Source organism: Otolemur garnettii, unplaced genomic scaffold (assembly GCF_000181295.1).
Source record: "Otolemur garnettii isolate 467f Iridium unplaced genomic scaffold, OtoGar3 scaffold00015, whole genome shotgun sequence".
NCBI classification, from domain to species: domain Eukaryota; kingdom Metazoa; phylum Chordata; class Mammalia; order Primates; family Galagidae; genus Otolemur; species Otolemur garnettii.
The window spans coordinates 14,738,222-14,756,157 of NW_003852410.1; the positions used below are offsets into that span (position 1 = coordinate 14,738,222).

At 43.0% G+C, this 17,936-nt stretch overlaps 1 protein-coding gene across 1 annotated transcript in view; it reads left to right on the forward strand.

Annotated features, from left to right (window-relative positions):
* Window positions 1-3,406, forward strand: part of RYBP (RING1 and YY1 binding protein) — a 126,570-nt gene extending 123,164 nt beyond the window's left edge. Inside the window, exons 3-5 of the mRNA XM_012802478.1 lie at window positions 972-1,148; window positions 1,239-1,337; window positions 1,715-3,406. Of these exons, the coding sequence (XP_012657932.1) occupies window positions 972-1,148; window positions 1,239-1,337; window positions 1,715-1,967 (529 nt within the window). The 3' untranslated portion in view covers window positions 1,968-3,406. The remainder of the gene's footprint in view (window positions 1-971; window positions 1,149-1,238; window positions 1,338-1,714) is intronic.
* The last annotated feature ends 14,530 nt before the right edge of the window (window positions 3,407-17,936 follow it).

Genomic DNA, 17,936 nt, shown 5'->3' on the forward strand with positions numbered 1-17,936 from the left:
CCTCAAGTTCCTGGGTTCAAGTGACCCTTCTGCTTCAGCCTCCCAAACAGCTGGGACTGTAGGCACCCACCGCAACACCTAGCTAATTTTTCTATTCTTAGTAGAAATGGGGTTTTACTCTTGCTCAGGCTGGACATGACCCAGTTGTATATTTGTTTTCTGTCTTATAATTGGAGAGCTTAGTATATTGTGTCTGTCTAGATGGGCATTTCTTTGAAATTTAATATTAGATACAAATAATGTATAAAGCATTCCTTTCTCCCTCTCTCATTTGGGTCTCTGAATGGTCGTGTATTGTGAAAAGTGTTTGGCACTGCTTAGAATTTGTGAACAATAGTGCTAAGAGCCCGTGTCAGTTGGAGACTGGCTTGGGCATGATGGGCGATGGCACAATGAATGTATCACTTGACTAAGATTTTTTTTGTGGTGATTTTCAGTCTTTCCCCCCCGGGAGCTAGTGTGAACCAGTTACCTTTTATTGCTCTGCGTGTGTTGTCCGTGCCAATCACAGAGCTGCAGGGGGCGGAACAAGTTAGGATAATTAGATTGAGGAGTGAATGTCACACTTCTAATTTCATTCTCTTTTCAAGAGATTTCCAATGTCCATTTAATAAAATGAGATTAACCCTCGGCAGCAGGAGCATTTGAGAGTTGTCAGTCAGTATAATATATTGACAGCTCAAAAAGGTGGTGTTCTCAGCACTCTTAGAAACACTGTCAGGTTTTTTATTGGCTGGAAGACTGTTTTATGCACAGGAATGTGTACGTTTGTGAGCACATGAAAATATTCCATTTCTTTAAAATTATTATGGACTTCTTCCTGCTAAATCAAAACAATAATGTAGAAATAACATACGTGTACCATGTAATTTAGTTTTATAATAAAACACCTAAGAACTTGTGGAACCATATAAAACTTATACAAATATTTATAAAGCAAATAATGATACATCTTTTTTCACATGTTTTAGAAAACCTCGGATCAATTCTCAGCTGGTGGCCCAGCAAGTGGCACAGCAATATGCCACTCCACCACCCCCTAAAAAGGAGAAGAAGGAGAAAGTGGAAAAGCAAGACAAAGAGAAACCTGAGAAAGATAAGGAAATTAGCCCTAGTGTTACCAAGAAAAATACCAACAAGAAAACAAAGTAAGTTTCTGCTTAAGTATGCGATATTATTTTGCAAGTGAATCCCGGACATTGTTTAAATGCCTCTTTTTTTTGTATCTCCCTCTTTAGACCAAAGTCTGATATTCTGAAAGATCCTCCTAGCGAAGCAAACAGTATACAGTCTGCAAATGCTACAACAAAGACCAGCGAAACGAATCACACCTCAAGGTACTCAGAATAACTAGAATGAAATACTGAATTGCTGCTCTGGTTTACTTAATCATAATCAAAAACCCAAGTGGGTTTGTAGGATAAGAAGGTGAGATGAAGAGCTAGGTGTGGATTTGTTAATCGAATATTTAAATACTGTTGCTAAAATAGGAGAAAGATAAATACTAACTTTGCAGTGGTCCAAAGCTTTGCTAGCTGATAACTGCTAAAGTTGATCAGCACACTTGCAGTCATCTTTGGCACGTATGGTAAGCAGTTGAGATTCATTGCCATAGTGTCATGAAATCTTTGTGTGTATTGATGACATTTTGTCAGAAGCTGTTTTTAATCCATACATTATTTAATCGGCTGTTCCCCTGTGGTGTTGCTTTCAGGCCCCGGCTGAAAAACGTGGACAGGAGCACTGCACAGCAGTTGGCAGTAACTGTAGGCAACGTCACCGTCATTATCACAGACTTTAAGGAAAAGACTCGCTCCTCCTCGACATCCTCATCCACAGTGACCTCCAGTGCAGGGTCAGAACAGCAGAACCAGAGCAGCTCGGGGTCAGAGAGCACAGACAAGGGCTCCTCCCGTTCCTCCACGCCAAAGGGCGACATGTCAGCAGTAAATGATGAATCTTTCTGAAATTGCACATGGAATTGTGAAAACTATGAATCAGGGTATGAAATTCAAATCCTCCACCTGCCCATGCTGCTTGCACCCCTGGAGAATCTTCTGTGGACATCGACCTCTTAATGATGCTGCCAGGATAATTCCTGCTTGCCATGGGCATCTGGCCACCAAGGAATTTCGCACCCTGACGATTACTCTTGACACTTTTATGTATTCCATTGTTTTATATGATTTTCCTAACAATCATTTATAATTGGATGTGCTCCTGAATCTACTTTTTATAAAAAAAAAAAAAATCTGCTGTGCACAATTTTCCATGTACATTACAACTGGTTTTTTGTTTTTGTTTTGTTGGGAGGGAGGTTTGGGAGGGGGAGGGAACTTTTATTTATTGTGTTCACAAACTCCATCCTTTCAGCATATCCTTTCTAAGTTTAGTTCTTTCTTCCAGTTATACTATGTACTATCAGTTTTGATATAACTATATATATATAAATATAAAATTATATATAAAGGGTTATTTGAAACCAATCCATGGCAACGCTGGTGCTTGATACACTGTGAAGTGAATACAACATTGAACAGTTACAGATCTGGGACAGTCCCTTCTATGAAAGTGCTGAAATTAAATTAAAATCAGTCTTATGTGAAGTATGTTCCAACCTACATGGGAACTCAACTCTCTCATCTGTCTAAAGAGTACTGGACAATATAAAAATATATATTTTTTAAACAATGTGATCTCAAATTTAAAGACTGCTCCAGATAGCCTGCATTCGCAATGGAATAACTGACAAATCACAAGTGGTTTAGTTGGGGAGGGCTTTGATCGTTCAAAAGTAACTAAACTAGCTCCAGAATGCCAAGTATTCGTGTAAATTACGGTTACATGTTAACATTGCTGTTCTTACATAAGCACTCATGAAAATACGGTATTCTGTACTCAGATTCCATCCATTTTCCAGACCTCTACTCATGGCTGAGGTAAATCTAGAAATTGTCTCTTAGTTTTAGGACTGAAACAGTCTGAACTCTTATTTTTTGGTCCATACAGGAAGCAATTCCTTGTTTCTACTTTCCATATGACATTGCAGAGGTGATGTTTTGTGATCGAAATTGGTTTGCTTCATGTCCCCTGGTTGATGAACCCTCACCCTACCCCTACCCACTCAGTTGTGAGAACTGTTTTTCTTTCTCAAAACGTACTATGATTCATTTTACTGAACAAAAATTATGAGCCACACATCCAGCCCAACGTGGAGCTTTTCAGTGTTTGGTGACTTTTTTGGTTTCCTGCTGTGGGAAGGTTCTCTAGTAGTGACTGGCTTGAGCCCCAGTGGCGGAGTTGCTGGGAGGGCTGCTCACTGCCAGCAGAAAGCCATCTTTTTCTTCCTTGACATAAAGATAGCATGAGTAAACTGTTTTTGTTTTCACTTTTTTTTAACTGTCTTACAAAAAAATCAAAGACCACTAACATGATCTCACCCCTTCCTCCTCCAAAGAAATTTTTGTTTTGTTTGCTTTGCTTTGTTTGGATCAGAGGTCCGTCTGATAATTGAATTTTACGTTCATAAACACACACACTTTGTAGTACTTCAGAGTCTTTTTCAAGCATGGGACTCACTGGGAGGGCAGCCCAATTTGTAATGCAGCACCGCATTCTGGTGTTGAAAACCTGGTTTGCTTAATAATACAAGTAATTTCTGTCTGTGGAGGCAACAAGTAAAAAAATTTAACAGCTTGAATTGAGTAGCCAAAGGAAAGGTTCCTTTCACATTTACATTAAAACTATTCTGTAGTCATTGGTGTACTATAACTTAAATTCTTTTCTTAAAGGTCTAGATTATAAAGCAGTGCCATTTGTTGCTGTGGTCCTACTCTCAAATGCATGGACAATGTTCCCCTCTTTTTAAAATACTTGTATCTGGGATGCAAGCTGTGCTTATCTTTTTAAATACATTTTTAAAGTATTTATTAATGAACCAAAGGAAATCAGATGCTTTCTATAAGCATTAGAATATATAATACATAGTGATTTGACTATGAATTTTAAATCCACATTTTAATATTAGTGGGATATTGCAAAGACATTCCTTCTAAAGTTTTAATATTCCTTTTATTAAGGGTCTCAGGGAGGGTAAATTAGTCAGCCATATTTATTTTCCAGAGGTGTAAGGAATTGCTAAGTTTTTAAATTAACTTTTTAAAAAAAATTAAAATACCACCAAACTCATGGGTTGCACTGCTTTTTGAACCAGTAAGTGTTGATATGCACTTTGTTCAGAAACACTGTGTACTTTTTTGAAAACTAGTTTCATGTAAAGTGATTGGACCCCCTAGATTAGTGGAAAAGACTGATTAATCAGCTACTCATAGGCTGCTCATTAATTCATTGCCAATGTCTTGGTTTTTTAGTTTTGCCTCCATGATAAATTAAAAGAATGGGGAGAGGAGAAGGAAGGAGATAATTAACTTTAGAACACGTGGCATGATATTGTCATCCTGGTAGAAACTGCAGCTAACGTTGGGAGTTAGAGCAATCAGATGTTACAGGGCCAGCCCTTTAGCTGCTGTTGTTTACTGTGTTGGGACAGTAAGGTGGTCGGTACTTTAGACTTTTAATTTCTGAAAAATGATACCATCCCTCAGGCATGTATTCTGGAAATGGAATTCCTGTAACTTCCTGCATTTGCAGTTGGCCCTACAATTAGTAGGTAGCGCATAAAAACACTAGTATAGATTACAAAGATATATATTAAAAGAGGACCAGAAATACTTGGTATTCAGTGGCACAGAAAGCAGGTTAAAAAAACAAAAAACAAAAAAAGCACAGTGTTATGCTTGCAAGTTTCCATTTGTTTTAATACCACACAATCTTCCACCCTTGTGCGTGCGCGCGTGTGCGCACACGGCGCTTACCTGACTTGCTCTACTTGAGTCATTCAGTTAAAAAAAAAAAAAAGAAGACATTTTGACACCCACAGAATATTTTAATCAAAACCTTTCAGTTTCAATCTGGATATTTAAAAACATTGGCAGAAGCTTCTGTGAGTTTAGTTCCACTAAGATGTTTCACCTGCCTTATCAAGACCATTCTCAGTCTACTTTTTTAAGCTACCGTATCTTAAATTATTGAAAATTTATTAATTGCTGAATATATAATAACCTTTGCTTGTATGTAACCGAAAATGGTTTAAGAGCCAACATTTAGAGTATGACAATGGAGCTGAACAGTTTTTAATGCGCAAGCAGTTCTGTTCTTGTGTATGACTTGTAACCTTAATTTACTGTGTAAAGATGGTTACATTATTTCCTTAGCTTTGTTTGTTGGAGACAAATAGAGAGAATGCTTGTTAAGTATGTCAAAACATAATCTTATCTTGTGAATTTTTGTTAATGTATTATACGAGCTATATTTTTCATTTGCCCAGAAAGACAGCTTGTATAACGCTTTTGGAAGTTTCTGCTCTGTAACGTCTTTAGAGCTGACAGTCTGTTAGGTTTGTTTTTTTCTTCATGCTAAAGTGTCAGTTGGTGGTTTTGTGAACTGGTCAGAAATTCACAGGTCTTAAATGTTTGGGGGAAATTTATATTGGACACTGCTCTTTGTCTAGCAAATAAAAGATGTTAATATATTCCTGTTACTGGCATGTGCACGACTATGTTATTAGAAGCCACTTTATCATTTTCCTGCTTTAAATAGAAATGTCTATTTATGAATTCTGCTTGTAGTTTTTTCACAAATAAAATAGTAAAATTTACATTGGAAATCTTTATTTTTGTGTGTACAGACTTTAGTCCTTAGAGTAATAACTACTTTTTGTACCTTGATTTTTAATTTATGGAATATTTCCAATGTGAATAGGAAGGTCATTTCTTTTTTTTTAGAATTTGAGTTGTTTATCAGAAGCTTAAAAGTTGCTTTGGGTGTCTTAGTACCTATTTCAAATGATGTAGGAGAAAACGTAAAATGAGCAAAAGAATCACCATAATTTGGAAATGAATTAATGCCTTCTAAGTGCATTCTCAGAGATAAGTTGCAATGATTTAAAGAAAGGAAATGGAGTTGATGCTAGGAACGGCTATTCAGGGTTGAAAACAACCCCCGTTTCTGGCCAGCTGCAGGTAAGGTCCAGGATGGCTCAGAGACGGAAACCAAGTGCAGCATCAAACCTAAAAACTACACAAGCAAAGCTCACTGACTTCCCAGTGCTCCGAAGACACTGCCTGCCACTGAGGCCACTCCAATCACTGTGACCTTCTGAAAATTTTTGAAGCCATTTAACACTTCAGGACTTGTCCCTGATAACTGTCCTGGATCTGCACTTAAGGGAATAGTGCGGGCCTCTGATCTGAAAATGGATTTGTCCTGGAAAGAGAAGGCTTTGCAAATTCCATTTGTCCTCATTCTGTAATGTGGCTATTCAGAGGTCTTAGCTTTCTAAGAAGCTGGCCTGGGAAGGGTTGAAAGGCAGGGAGTGGGTGGGGTCTCCAGTGCTTCCCGTGATGGATACAGATAGGGAGTCTGCTGTACCTTAGGCCCCTTTCTTTCTACTTGTGTACCTGGGGAGTTCTCTGTTCCCTCTGCCTGTGGGCTTGGTACCTACTGGGGGAGGATGGGAGCTGCCACGCACACTAGAAGTATCCCTGTCACAAGTGTTTGACCCTTGCAGCAGGAGTATAAGGATGTCCTTTAGGAAGAGGGATTTCTTTCTAGCTGCATGGACAGGAAGGGTGTAAAAGGTTTCTCTCTAGTCCTCAGCTAAACTCTAGTGTTAACACCAAGTATCTAGACCCCATTTTGAGGAATCCCCTGGTTAGGGTGGGGTAGAATGAGGTCTTAAGCCAGAAAAGTTCCCAGGCTTGTTTTCTCTGTTTTCATAGTCATATGACATGGAGGGAAAGCCAGCCAGCTCCTACCTGGCGCAGGGAAGAGAATAGGATGTCAGGAAGGCCCTTGGTCTGTCTCACCTTGACTGCCCAGCAGAGCCATTCTGAAAGATTAGAGCCATCCTTGTGTTGATAAAATCAAAACTCTCAAGCAAGATTCTGTTTGCTAACTATCATGGAAGCCACAGCCTATCTGTCCTTAGGGCTTTTGTCAGGAAGGTACTATAGAAATGGATGACTGGATATTGCAGGGAAGGCTCTGATTTTTCTAGAAAGGATCACAGGATGTGTCTTGAAACAGTAGATACACAGATGTTATGTTCTGCTTGGTGTTAATGCCTCTCTGTAGGTGTTAACCACAGGGCCGGGCTGGGGGCTCTAAGGTGTCCAGTCCCTAAGCATTTATGTATGAGGACTGTCTGGAAAGTATTCAGCCACCGATGTCTGTGTTTTTCATGTTACATGGCTGGGTGGGGGTATGTCTTCATTTTTCATACTGCATGGCTGGGTACTTTGCAGTCATGATCATGCTGCAGCACTGTGCTCAAGTGAGCAGCAAGGGTTGTGGATGGCAGGGCACGCAAGAACTGACCTAGATCTGGCAAGTAAGTGACACTGACCCCAACCGTTTCCCTCCCCACCTCCAGCCATCACTCAATCACAGTGTTCTTGTTTCGCTGAATCCAGACTCAGAATCCTCAAGGCAGCTATTATTCTAGCACACATTCTCTTGCAAAAAAGCATTGCCATATTCGGTCCCTGGACAAAGATCACCCCAAAACCACTGGGGAACTTTTCAAGGCAGTTGTTGGCCAACTCTTCAATTGTGGAACCGTAGGAATCCAAGGAGAAGTCTGACTGAGAGGCTTGGAGGAGTCAGGTAGTCAGAAAACTATCCAACATCTAACTCTTCAAAGAGCTCAGCTTTCTGTTTAAAACAGGGCCAGACTGGAAGATTCTTAGGGAGGCCAGTGCTGAGCACTGTAGCTTTAAATGCAGCCCTGAATCCCAGATCCAAAGGCCTGGCAGCCAGTGTCTTGCCATTTGGGCCAGACCAGGACCTGCCCAAGCTGTCACACAAGTTCTGCCAACCTTGGACTCTGAAATAGCAGGGCAGAACACCAAGCGGATGTGATTCCTGGAAACAACAGGATACAGCTTGAGGGTCACAACCTCTGAATGAATGACTGGGTGACCTTGGGCAAGTCAGCCTCCCTTGTTCCTCAGACACTAGAAGCGTATGCGTTCTTGCTCTGTTCTCTGTTCCTAGGAGTCATAGGAGATTGGTCATGTTTTACTATGTTTTTAATAATGGGGAGCAATATTTTTTTTTCTTGAACTTTCATTTTGATGCTTCACTGCTAACACTATGAATGAAAAGGGTTCGTTTGGGCTTTATGGTGTTTTTAGTTTTTTTATGCATTAATTTTCCTGGCCCAAAGGAAAGAGCAGTTGATGAAAAGGCCTCATGTAAATAAAGCCCAGTGGTATTTTTAACAACCGTTTGATGTTTCTGTGTCTACAGTGTTACGATGTATATATGGCTTTTGGTCATTAAAAGTTCAATTTTTTAAATGGTGCTCACTGTCCTGTTATTTATTAAAAAGGGAAAAGTTTGGAGTCAGTAGGAGAATTAGACATCGCATGGTAGAAGCTTAATACATGTTAGTTGCTGGGTTACATGTGAAAATATGTGTACATACACATGTATTCCTTTCTTAATGGAGAATAGGATTTTTTTTTCATTGATGCATAAATATCACAGGTTCCTTGCACAGAGAAGTTTGAGCTACAAACCACTAGATCAGCCACAAACACACTCAGGGAGAGTGAATTCTAGATGAGAATCGTTTTTCAGCCCGAGTAATTCAGCCATCACAGCAGCCTCAGAATAAGGAGAGCTTGGTGTCTGGGAGCAAGGAAGATTTATAAATTGTATTCATTGCCTCTTTGCATTTAAAGAATTTGTACACCCATTTGGGGAAGTCTACTGTAGAGTTACCTCACTGGCTAGAATTATAACAATCTATAATATGTATGAATCTGAGGCATTCCCAGGAGACAAGACCCTCTAATAAATTACACTGTGAAGCTCCAAGCGACTCTTGCTTGTAGAGATCATCCTGACAATGGAGATGAAGGCAGCAAACAAATAGGGTAATAAGAGCGAGAGTGGCAAGTGGCTTCCATTCATCTTGGAGCAATCAGCAGCCTCCATTGCTGTTAATGCTGTTAATCGTGTCTCATGGTGTCATGTATGGCCAAAGCAGGATTAGCAAGAACCTGGGACCACTCTGGTGGCCTGCTGAGCAGAGGTGAGACCACTGACACTCTGGCTCAGCCAGTTTCATTCCTTTTTTTTTGAGACAGAGCCTCAAGCTGTCACCCTGAGTAGAGTGATGTGGTATCACAGCTCACAGCAACCTTCAACTCCTAGGCTCAAGCAATTCTCCTGCCTCTGCCTCCCAAGTAGCTGGGACTACAGACGCCCACCACAATGCCCAGCTATTTTTTGGTTGCAGCGTCATTGTTTGGCAGGTCCGGGCTGGATTCGAACCCGCCAGCTCAGGTGTATGTGGCTGGCACCTTAGCCACTTGAGCCACAGGCGCCGAGCCACAGGTTCATTCCTTTCCTGGAGAAGCCCAAATGAGACTGAGTGGTCTGGAAATGGAGACATGTTGGTAGAGTGTGACCGGAATGACAGTTCACTCTACATCCTTTTTTAATTTTTGTAGAGACAGAATCTCACTTTGTTGCCCTCAGTAGAGTGCTGTGGCATCACAGCTGACAGCAACCTCCAACTCCTAGGCTTAAGTGATTCTCTTGCCTCAGCCTTCCGAGTAGCTGGAACTACAGGCGCCTGACACAAGGTCCAGCTATTTTTTGGTAGCAGTTTGGCCAGGGTGGGGTTTGAACCCACTCCCTCGGTATATGGGGCTGGCCCCACTCACTGAGCCACGGGCACCGCCCTCTACAACCTTTTTCAATGTTCCTAGGCCCATCACAGTTATTTATTTTGGTCTGACTCCCTAGGTTCTATGCATCGTGGTTTGGTATATTCATAGCAGAATTCATCAAAGCACATTTTATTTGCACTGTTTTAATATCTTGTGTGTATTGATACTAACTCACTTAAAGTCAGTGACTGCATTTTTTTTTTTTTTTTTGAGATAGAGTCTCAAGCTGTTGCTCTGGGTGGAGTGTGTGGCATCATAGCTCCCAGCAACCTCCAACTCTTGGGCTCAAGTGATCCTCTTGCCTCAGTTTTTCTTTTTCTTTTTTTTTTTTTAATTAGTGGAGATGGAGTTTCGCTTTTGCTCAGGCTGGTCTCAAACTCCTGACCTTAAGGAATCCCATGTCTCAGCTTCCCAGAGTGCTGGGATTATAGGCATTGAGCCACCACACCCAGCCTCGGTGACTCATTGAATACAGCAGGGCTGGGCAAATTATAGCCAGTGGGCTAAATCCATCCTCAAATCTATCCCCATGCCTGTTTTTACACAGTCCATGAACTAAGAGAGGTGATTTTTACATTCTTTAATGGTTGAAAAATGTTTACAGAATAATGATTTAAATAATTTTGATAATTTTTTTTTGAGACAGAATAACTCCTAAGATCAAGCAATCCACCTGCCTCAGCCTCCCAGAGTGCTAGGATTACAGGCGTGAGCCATGGTGCCTGAAAATTTTTGTTGTTATTGTTGAGACAGTTTTACTATGTCACCCTCCGTAGTATGCTGTGGCATCACAGCTCACAGTAACTTCAAACTCTTGGGCTTAAGCGATTCTCTTGCCTCAGCCTCCCAAGTAGCTGGGACCACAGGCACCTGGCTATTTTTTGGTTGCAGTTGTCATTATTGTTTAGCAGGCCCAGGCCAGGCTCGAACCCACCAGCTTTGGTATATATGGCCAGTGCCCTACTCCCTGAGCTATGGGCGCCAAGCCTGGAAAATTCTAATAATTATTAAAGAAAACTTTTTTTAAAGAATGATTGTGACTGTGGCTCTGTGGCTCAAAGGAGGTGGTGGGTTCATTTTTAAAGAATGAGTGGCACTGTGGCTCAAAGGAGGTGGTGGGTTCAAACCCAGCACTAGCCAAAAACTGCAAAATATATATATATATTAAATTAAAAAAAAATAGAATGATTGTGCCGTGTGGAAACTGTACAGAGTTCGGATTTCAGTGTGTCTGGATAAAGCCTTATTGGAGCAGAGCTTGCCCATTTGTTTACACGTTGTCTATGGCCACCTGTTTTCCCTGCTGCATGTCAAAGGGGAGTCACTGTGACAGAGACTGTGTGGCCCACAGATCCTAAAATATTTGCACTCTGGCCCTTTATAGAAAAAAGCTGTGAAGTGGAGGAATCACTGACTTCCTGTTTTACAACTGAGGAAACCTAGGTATGGAGAGATTAAAGAACTCACCCCAGGTCACACAGCTTATAAGTGAGGGAGGCAGGATTTGACTCCATGTTGTCTAATCCAAAGTCCTGACTTTTAGTTTTCAAGAGACTGAATGGGAGCTTACCCCGATGTATATTCTTTGGAACACCAGTTAGGCCAGATGCCGAGCTGTGGCCAAATATGTGTGGTAAATACCATTTAGTATAGACACCCTCTTGGAGTTTCACAGTGACATCGGCATATTAAAAGTTCTAGGAAGGCCTGCAAGAAAGAGACCCATTTAACTTTTTTACTAGAGTGTGTTAAAAACTTATTCAACCTACCTTCTGCCAACTAATTTAACTTGGGGGAAAGCTTAAGTGGACAGAATAAGGGGCTTGCAGTTGAGACATCCTAGGTATAAATTGCATCTCTGTGACCATGAGCACATCATTGAGCCTCTCTGAACCTCAGTTTCTTTTTCTATAGAATGACAAGGTAGCTGATGAGTTCCTGGCTCCTGATAAGTGCCCAGGACATGTTAGTTCCCCACACGACCTGGGTAACTCATGTGTCCTACAACTTGCCATTTCCCACCATAGGGGCCACTTTGGGAACAACTGTAGCTTTGCAAAGTGACAGCTCATTTCACATTCAGGTGCCTAATTGTTACAGATAGGACCATTCAGAGCCATCAAACACAATCCCAACTGCAGAAGAGAGAATGTTCTGGCATTCTAATTGCAGACTGGAAAATGCTCCCTGGCCATCTGTGTGCCAACAGCATGGCTGTGGCTCAGGGCTGTGGCTGGGAGTGGTGCTCCTGCCTTGTGAGTTTGTCATCTGTCATTTCCTGGGAGAGATCTAACAGTGTACTGTGGCTGTCAGCAGCACTCTCGAATCCACTCTCATTTTAGTCACACTCCTGCTTAAGTGAGTTGTTCTTGACTCCCTGGACACTAGAAGCCTTTCTTCCTGACAGCAGGTGAGATGCTGGCAGCCTCTTGACGTGACCATCCACTTCAGTGCCTGAGAAAATCCCTGGCCATCTCACAACCCAGACATCTAAAGATTTTGCTTAATGGACTCTGCTGCAAGAGGTGTATCTGAGCTTAGTGAGCCCAGCCTTGGGACTCACTCTGCAGAGCCGGGGTAATTCCCTCATCAGTGCCTGCCTTCACCCTCCTGTGAAGGGCTGGCACTTCCCAGAGGGGAAGGAGGAGAGGGGCACACCCGGGCACAGAAGCTCAGTAGGCAGTGTTACCGACCCAAACTGGGAAGTGTGGTGAAATGCAAATTCAACATGTATTCTAAGAACAAAATGCAAGACTTGAGAAATGTCCCATCCTCAGTGTGCTCTCCTGCCTCAATAGGTGCTTCAGCTGGCAAGTTTGAGAAAGTCTGTGACTTTCTTACCCCAGCACAGAGTTCCTAGCGGAGGGCAGGGAGGGGGCGGAGGGGAAAGTATATATGTGACAAGGCATGGCTTTGTCAATCATGACCCTGTGCATCGTCTACTCTCTGGCAGTTGGCAGACTGAGCCCGTGGCTGTCTCTCGCTCACACTCTGAAGGCCTCTGAAAAATGGAAGAATCAACCATGTGAAAGTTGGCCATGCCCTCCCTCTCTGATTAGCTTAGCTTCTCCCAGCCCTCATCCTCCACCCCACCCTATGCTGGTTTCTGCTTCAAAGGACATTCATTCCAAGACAGCAACCTAGCCAATGCCATCATTCTCTGGAAGAAGAGGTGCTGCCGTCCCAGAACCACTGATCTCACTGGAGTTTGCATCCTAAGAGGCAGCAGGTCTTTTGAGAGGAGCCCAGGTAGTGGGAATCCTTCCACTGTTGCATTGAAATGGCTTAAAATTTTATTCTGAGTTTTGGATGCCTCCATTTGGTTCTTTTTCTCTTCAACTGTCATATGTCAGCATATTTACTGTCATTTCTGTCTACCTTTAAATCCTTGCCTGCAAAGTCATTGCCTGGAAATGAGTCTGGCTTGGCCTTCCACTAGACATCCGAGAACATGCAAAGACACAGACGGTCCCTTCATCTTGACAGCCCTTGCCCAGTGTCACAAAATGCACTGCCAGACTGAAAACCAGTTTAGTCTGATTAGCAGGGCTGTATATGAATATAAAAACAATGACATCTTCCAGTGATGTGGTGGAGACTCTGAATTGCTCCCAATTTCCTCTCTCTCCTTTCTTTTTTGTAGTGGAATCTTAGTGGTTAGCAGAGCAGATAGCTTTATGGAACAAAGAGGACACGTCCCAGTTTCCCTTGCACCAAAGTCTGGCCAGATGACTGTATTCTAGCCAATGAGAAGCAAGCTGAAGTGTTGTATGTCACTTCTAGGAAGTGTCCTTGAATGATGCTGTGGGAATAAGGGGATGTGAATGTAATGTCTGGAACCCTCACAATGAATTGGACCACTTAAGGATGTAAGCCACGTATTAAATAACAGTGAAGGGCCAGTGCGGTGGCTCACTCCTGTAATCCTAGCACTGTGGGAAGCCAAGGCAGGTGGATTGCTTGTGCTCAGGAGTTTAAGACCAGCCTGAGCAAAAGTAAGACCCCATCTCTACTAAAAATAGAGTGGCAGGCACCTTTAGTCCCAGCTATTTGAGAAGGTGAGGCAAGAGGATCACTTGAACACAGGAGTTTGAGCTTGAGTTGCTGTGAGCTAGGTTGATGCGATGGCACTGTAGCCTGGGCATCAGGGTGTGACTGTCTCAAAAAAAAGAAATTCGAGTAAAACTGATGCCCACTCTCCACCTCAATAGTCCATATTTCTGCTGAAGCCTCCTGTATTCCCTGGGTTTGAGTAGTTTGGAAATAGGACAATGCAAAGATTAAAGGCCAGTAGATTCGAGGTCCAGATTCACCCATCAGTTAACGCTGGATGACCTTGAGGAATCCTTGCAGATTTCTCCTGAACAACCAAGTCATTATAATAGCTTTTTCACAGGGCTGCTGTGTCTACATGTATTTTCTGACTTCTTACTTTGTGCCAGTTATCACATTGACCCAGAGCTAAGTGATACAGTCTCTGTCTTTGACTGGAAACTGTCTTCTATGCTGTGCAAGGTTCTAGATAGCAGATGTAGCATCTGCTGTTGAGGAGTTTCTGAAGATGAGAAGGAAGTTACATTTTTTTTTTTTTTGGGAGACAGAGTCTTACTTTATAGCCCTAGGTAGAGTGCCTTGGCGTCACAGCTCACAGCAACCTCCAAGACCTGGGCTTAGGTGATTCTCTTCCTTCAGCCTCCTGAGTAGCTGGGACTACAGGCCTTCACCACAATGCCCGTCTATTTCTTTTGTTGAAGTTTGGCTAGGGTTGGGTTCGAACTCACTACCCTCGGTATATGAGGCCAGTGCCCTACCCACTGAGCACAGGCCCTGAAGTTAGATCTTAAACTAGGCATGCATCAATGGCCTCAGAGAGTCTGTGAATTGAAATTTTTCACAAAAACACACGTGTGGGCCTGTTTGATAGTGAGCTGTGTTTTTTTTTTTTTTTAATGGAGACAGAGTCTCACTTTGTCATCCTCAGTAAAGTGCAATGGCATCACCGCTCACAGCAACCTCATACTCTTGGGCTTAAGTGATCCTCTTGCCACAGCCTCCCAAGTAGCTAGGACTACAGTCACTTGCCACGACACCCAGGTGTATTTTTAGTGACAGGATCTCACTCTTGCTCAGGCTGGTCTCCAACTCCTGAGCTCAAGCAATGCACCTGCCTTGGCCTCTCAGAGTACTAGGATTACAGGCCTCAAGCTGTGCACAGCCTCAAGCTGTGCATTTTTATTGTGGGCAGGGTTTATACTTTTTATTAGATTGCAAAATGGTTCCACGATCCCAAAGTGAAGTGCTACTGTGAGCTAAAAAGGATCCGGATAATTTTGGTTGGTCACACTGCTCTTCTTCTCTGTGGCGTCCTCCTTAAATGAATCTGTAGCATGAAGAGAACGTGATGGCCACTTAAGTCAATGGGGCACTGTTGGACCCCCACCTGAAGATAGGGAGGAGGGGCCTCCCTGCATGCTCTGTGTTTGGGGGTGTGAGGATGACATAGCCACTGCCCAAATGGTGACATCTGAGCAGTTGAGTAGAGGCATGGAATACACTTGGCCTCTCTCTCTTACTCTAGGACCTCCCATTAGCCAAACCCAATCAGAAGCCAGAGGGGGAGGAGTTTCAGTCTTCCTGGAGGCTCTGGTCAGGATGGAGCGGGCACAGTGGAAACCGCAGTGCACTTGGCCTGTCGTCTCACTGCTTCTCAACTGATTCATTGACTTCGGATGTCGTGGTAGGTTCAGCTTCTTGGAAACATCTCCCCCAAAGCCTCCTGACCTGCTCCATTCCAGGTGGGGCTCCTTGACCATCAGCCTAAGACATCCTTCTTTCTCCTCTGTGTTGTATCACCTACTCCCTATAGGCCCAGTTTTTCTCTTTCTTGGCTTATATATCCACTTTTGGTGCAGCTCACCCTCCAGTAGCTTCCTAAGCCCTTTCGAGACTACCAATGGCTTTATCCTGCCTCCACACCTGACTGGCATGGTCCCCTGGGCTGGAGGTTGGGGGTGGGGAGTAATTTTCCTTCCTCTCAGCTTGTGACACTGATGAAAAATTTGAAGCCCTCTGACCCCTGATCTTGTGCATGGAGATGTTTTTTCTCTCTGGAAATTTAAAGAATTTTCTCTATGTCTTTTGAATTGGTATTTTATGACTATGCTATGTATGGGCCTATTTTCAACACTGCCAAATGCCCCATGGGCCCTTTCAATCCAAAAATTCTTGTCATTTAGCATTAGGAAATTTCCTTGAAATATTTCTCTTTTTTTGAGACAGGAGTCTCACTATGTCACCCTCAGTAGAGTGCTGTGGCATCACAGCTCACAGCAACCTCAAACTCTTGGCTTAAGTGATTCTCTTCCCTCAGCCTCCTAAGTAGCTGGGACTATAGGCGCCCACCACAATGCCCGGCTATTTTTTTGTTATAGTTGTTTAGCTGGCCTGGGCTGGGTTCGAACCTGCCACCCTCGGTGCATGTGGCTGGCACTGTAACCACTGTGCTATGGGAGCCGAGCCTCCTTGAAATATTTCACTGATGACTTCCTCCCCTTCATTTTTTACAAGTTTTCTTTCTGGAACTCCATTTATTCAGATGTTTTACCTCTTCTAATTTCCTTGCAATTTTTCTTTTACGTTCTGTCTCTTTTTGCTTTTGTTCTTCTTCATGTTGAAGAAGAACGGCACCTGTGGCTCAATGAGTAGGGCACCGGCCCCATATACCAAGGGTGACAGGTTCAAACCCGGCCCTGGCCAAACTGCAACAAAAAATAGCCAGGCATTATAGCAGGCGCCTATAATCCCAGCTACTTGGAAGGCTGAGGCAAGAGAATTGCCTAAGCCCAGGAGTTGGAGGTTGCCATGAGCTGTGTGACACCACTGCACTCTACTGAGGGCGATAAAGTGAAGATGATTTCTTCATGTTGTAGGTTAAACTGTGTGCCCCCAAAATATGTTGGAGTCCTACCCCCCAGTGACTATGAATGTGACTTCATTTGGAGATAGGGACTTTACAGATAATCAAGTTAAGAGGAGGTCATTAGGGCAGGGTCCTAATCTGATAGGATTGTGTCTTCATCAAAAGGGGAAGTTTGGAGGCCGGGTAGGGTGGCTCATACGTATAATCCTAGCACTCTGGGAGGCTAAGGCTGGTAGGTCACCTGAGCTCAGGAGTTTAAGGCCAGCCTGAGCAAAGTGAGACCCTATCTCTACTAAAAATAGAAAAACTGGCTGAATGTCATTGCTGGCACCTGTAGTCCCAGCTACTTGGGAGGCTGAGGTAAGAGGATTGCTTGAGCCCAGGAGTTTGAGGTTGCTGTGAGCTAGGCTGACTCTAGGGCATTCCACCCAGAGTGACAGAGTGAGACTCAAATAAAAAAGGAGGATGCGGGGAGAAATTGGGATACAAAGACACACATGGAGAACACTGTATAAAAAAAGTGCTCTGGGTGATAGTTTACAAGGCAAGGAATTTTAAAGATTGCCAGCAACTCACCAGAAAAGTGAAACAACATACATTTCTGTTGTGGTACTTTGTGTTGCTTTCCTGTTGACCTAGTGTTAAATTAAGTTTAGCCTAAAGCTGCCTCCCTACCTTTTTTTGTTTGTTTATTTAGAGAAAGATTCTTGCTCTGTCGCCTTGGCTGGAGGGTAGTGGCATCGTCATAGCTCACTGCAGCCTTGAATTCCTGGGCTAAAGTGATCTTCTTGCCTCAGCCTCCTGAGGAGCTGGGACTACAGCACGTGCCACCACACCTGGCCCTCCCTATTGATTTTAAGTTCAGCCTGAAGGTTTCTTCTTAGTGAACTATCACCTAACTGGATGTGTAACGAACTGTAACTTACTCTCTTACCAATCACAGAGTTTCAGCCACAGGCAGCCACCTGTTCAAACCATGTTCAAATAAGGCAAATGCTGAGCTATAACCAGTCTGGCTATCTCTTCGCTTCAAGTCCATTTTCTGTTTGTCACTTTTCTTTTTCTGCCTGTAAATATGATCTGACCATCTGGCAGCCCCAGAGTCACTCTGAACCTATTCCAGTTTGGGGGCTGCCCAATTCATGAATTGTTCTTTGCTCAATTAAACTCTGTTAAATTTAATTTGTCTAACTTTTTTTTTTTTTTTTTTTTTT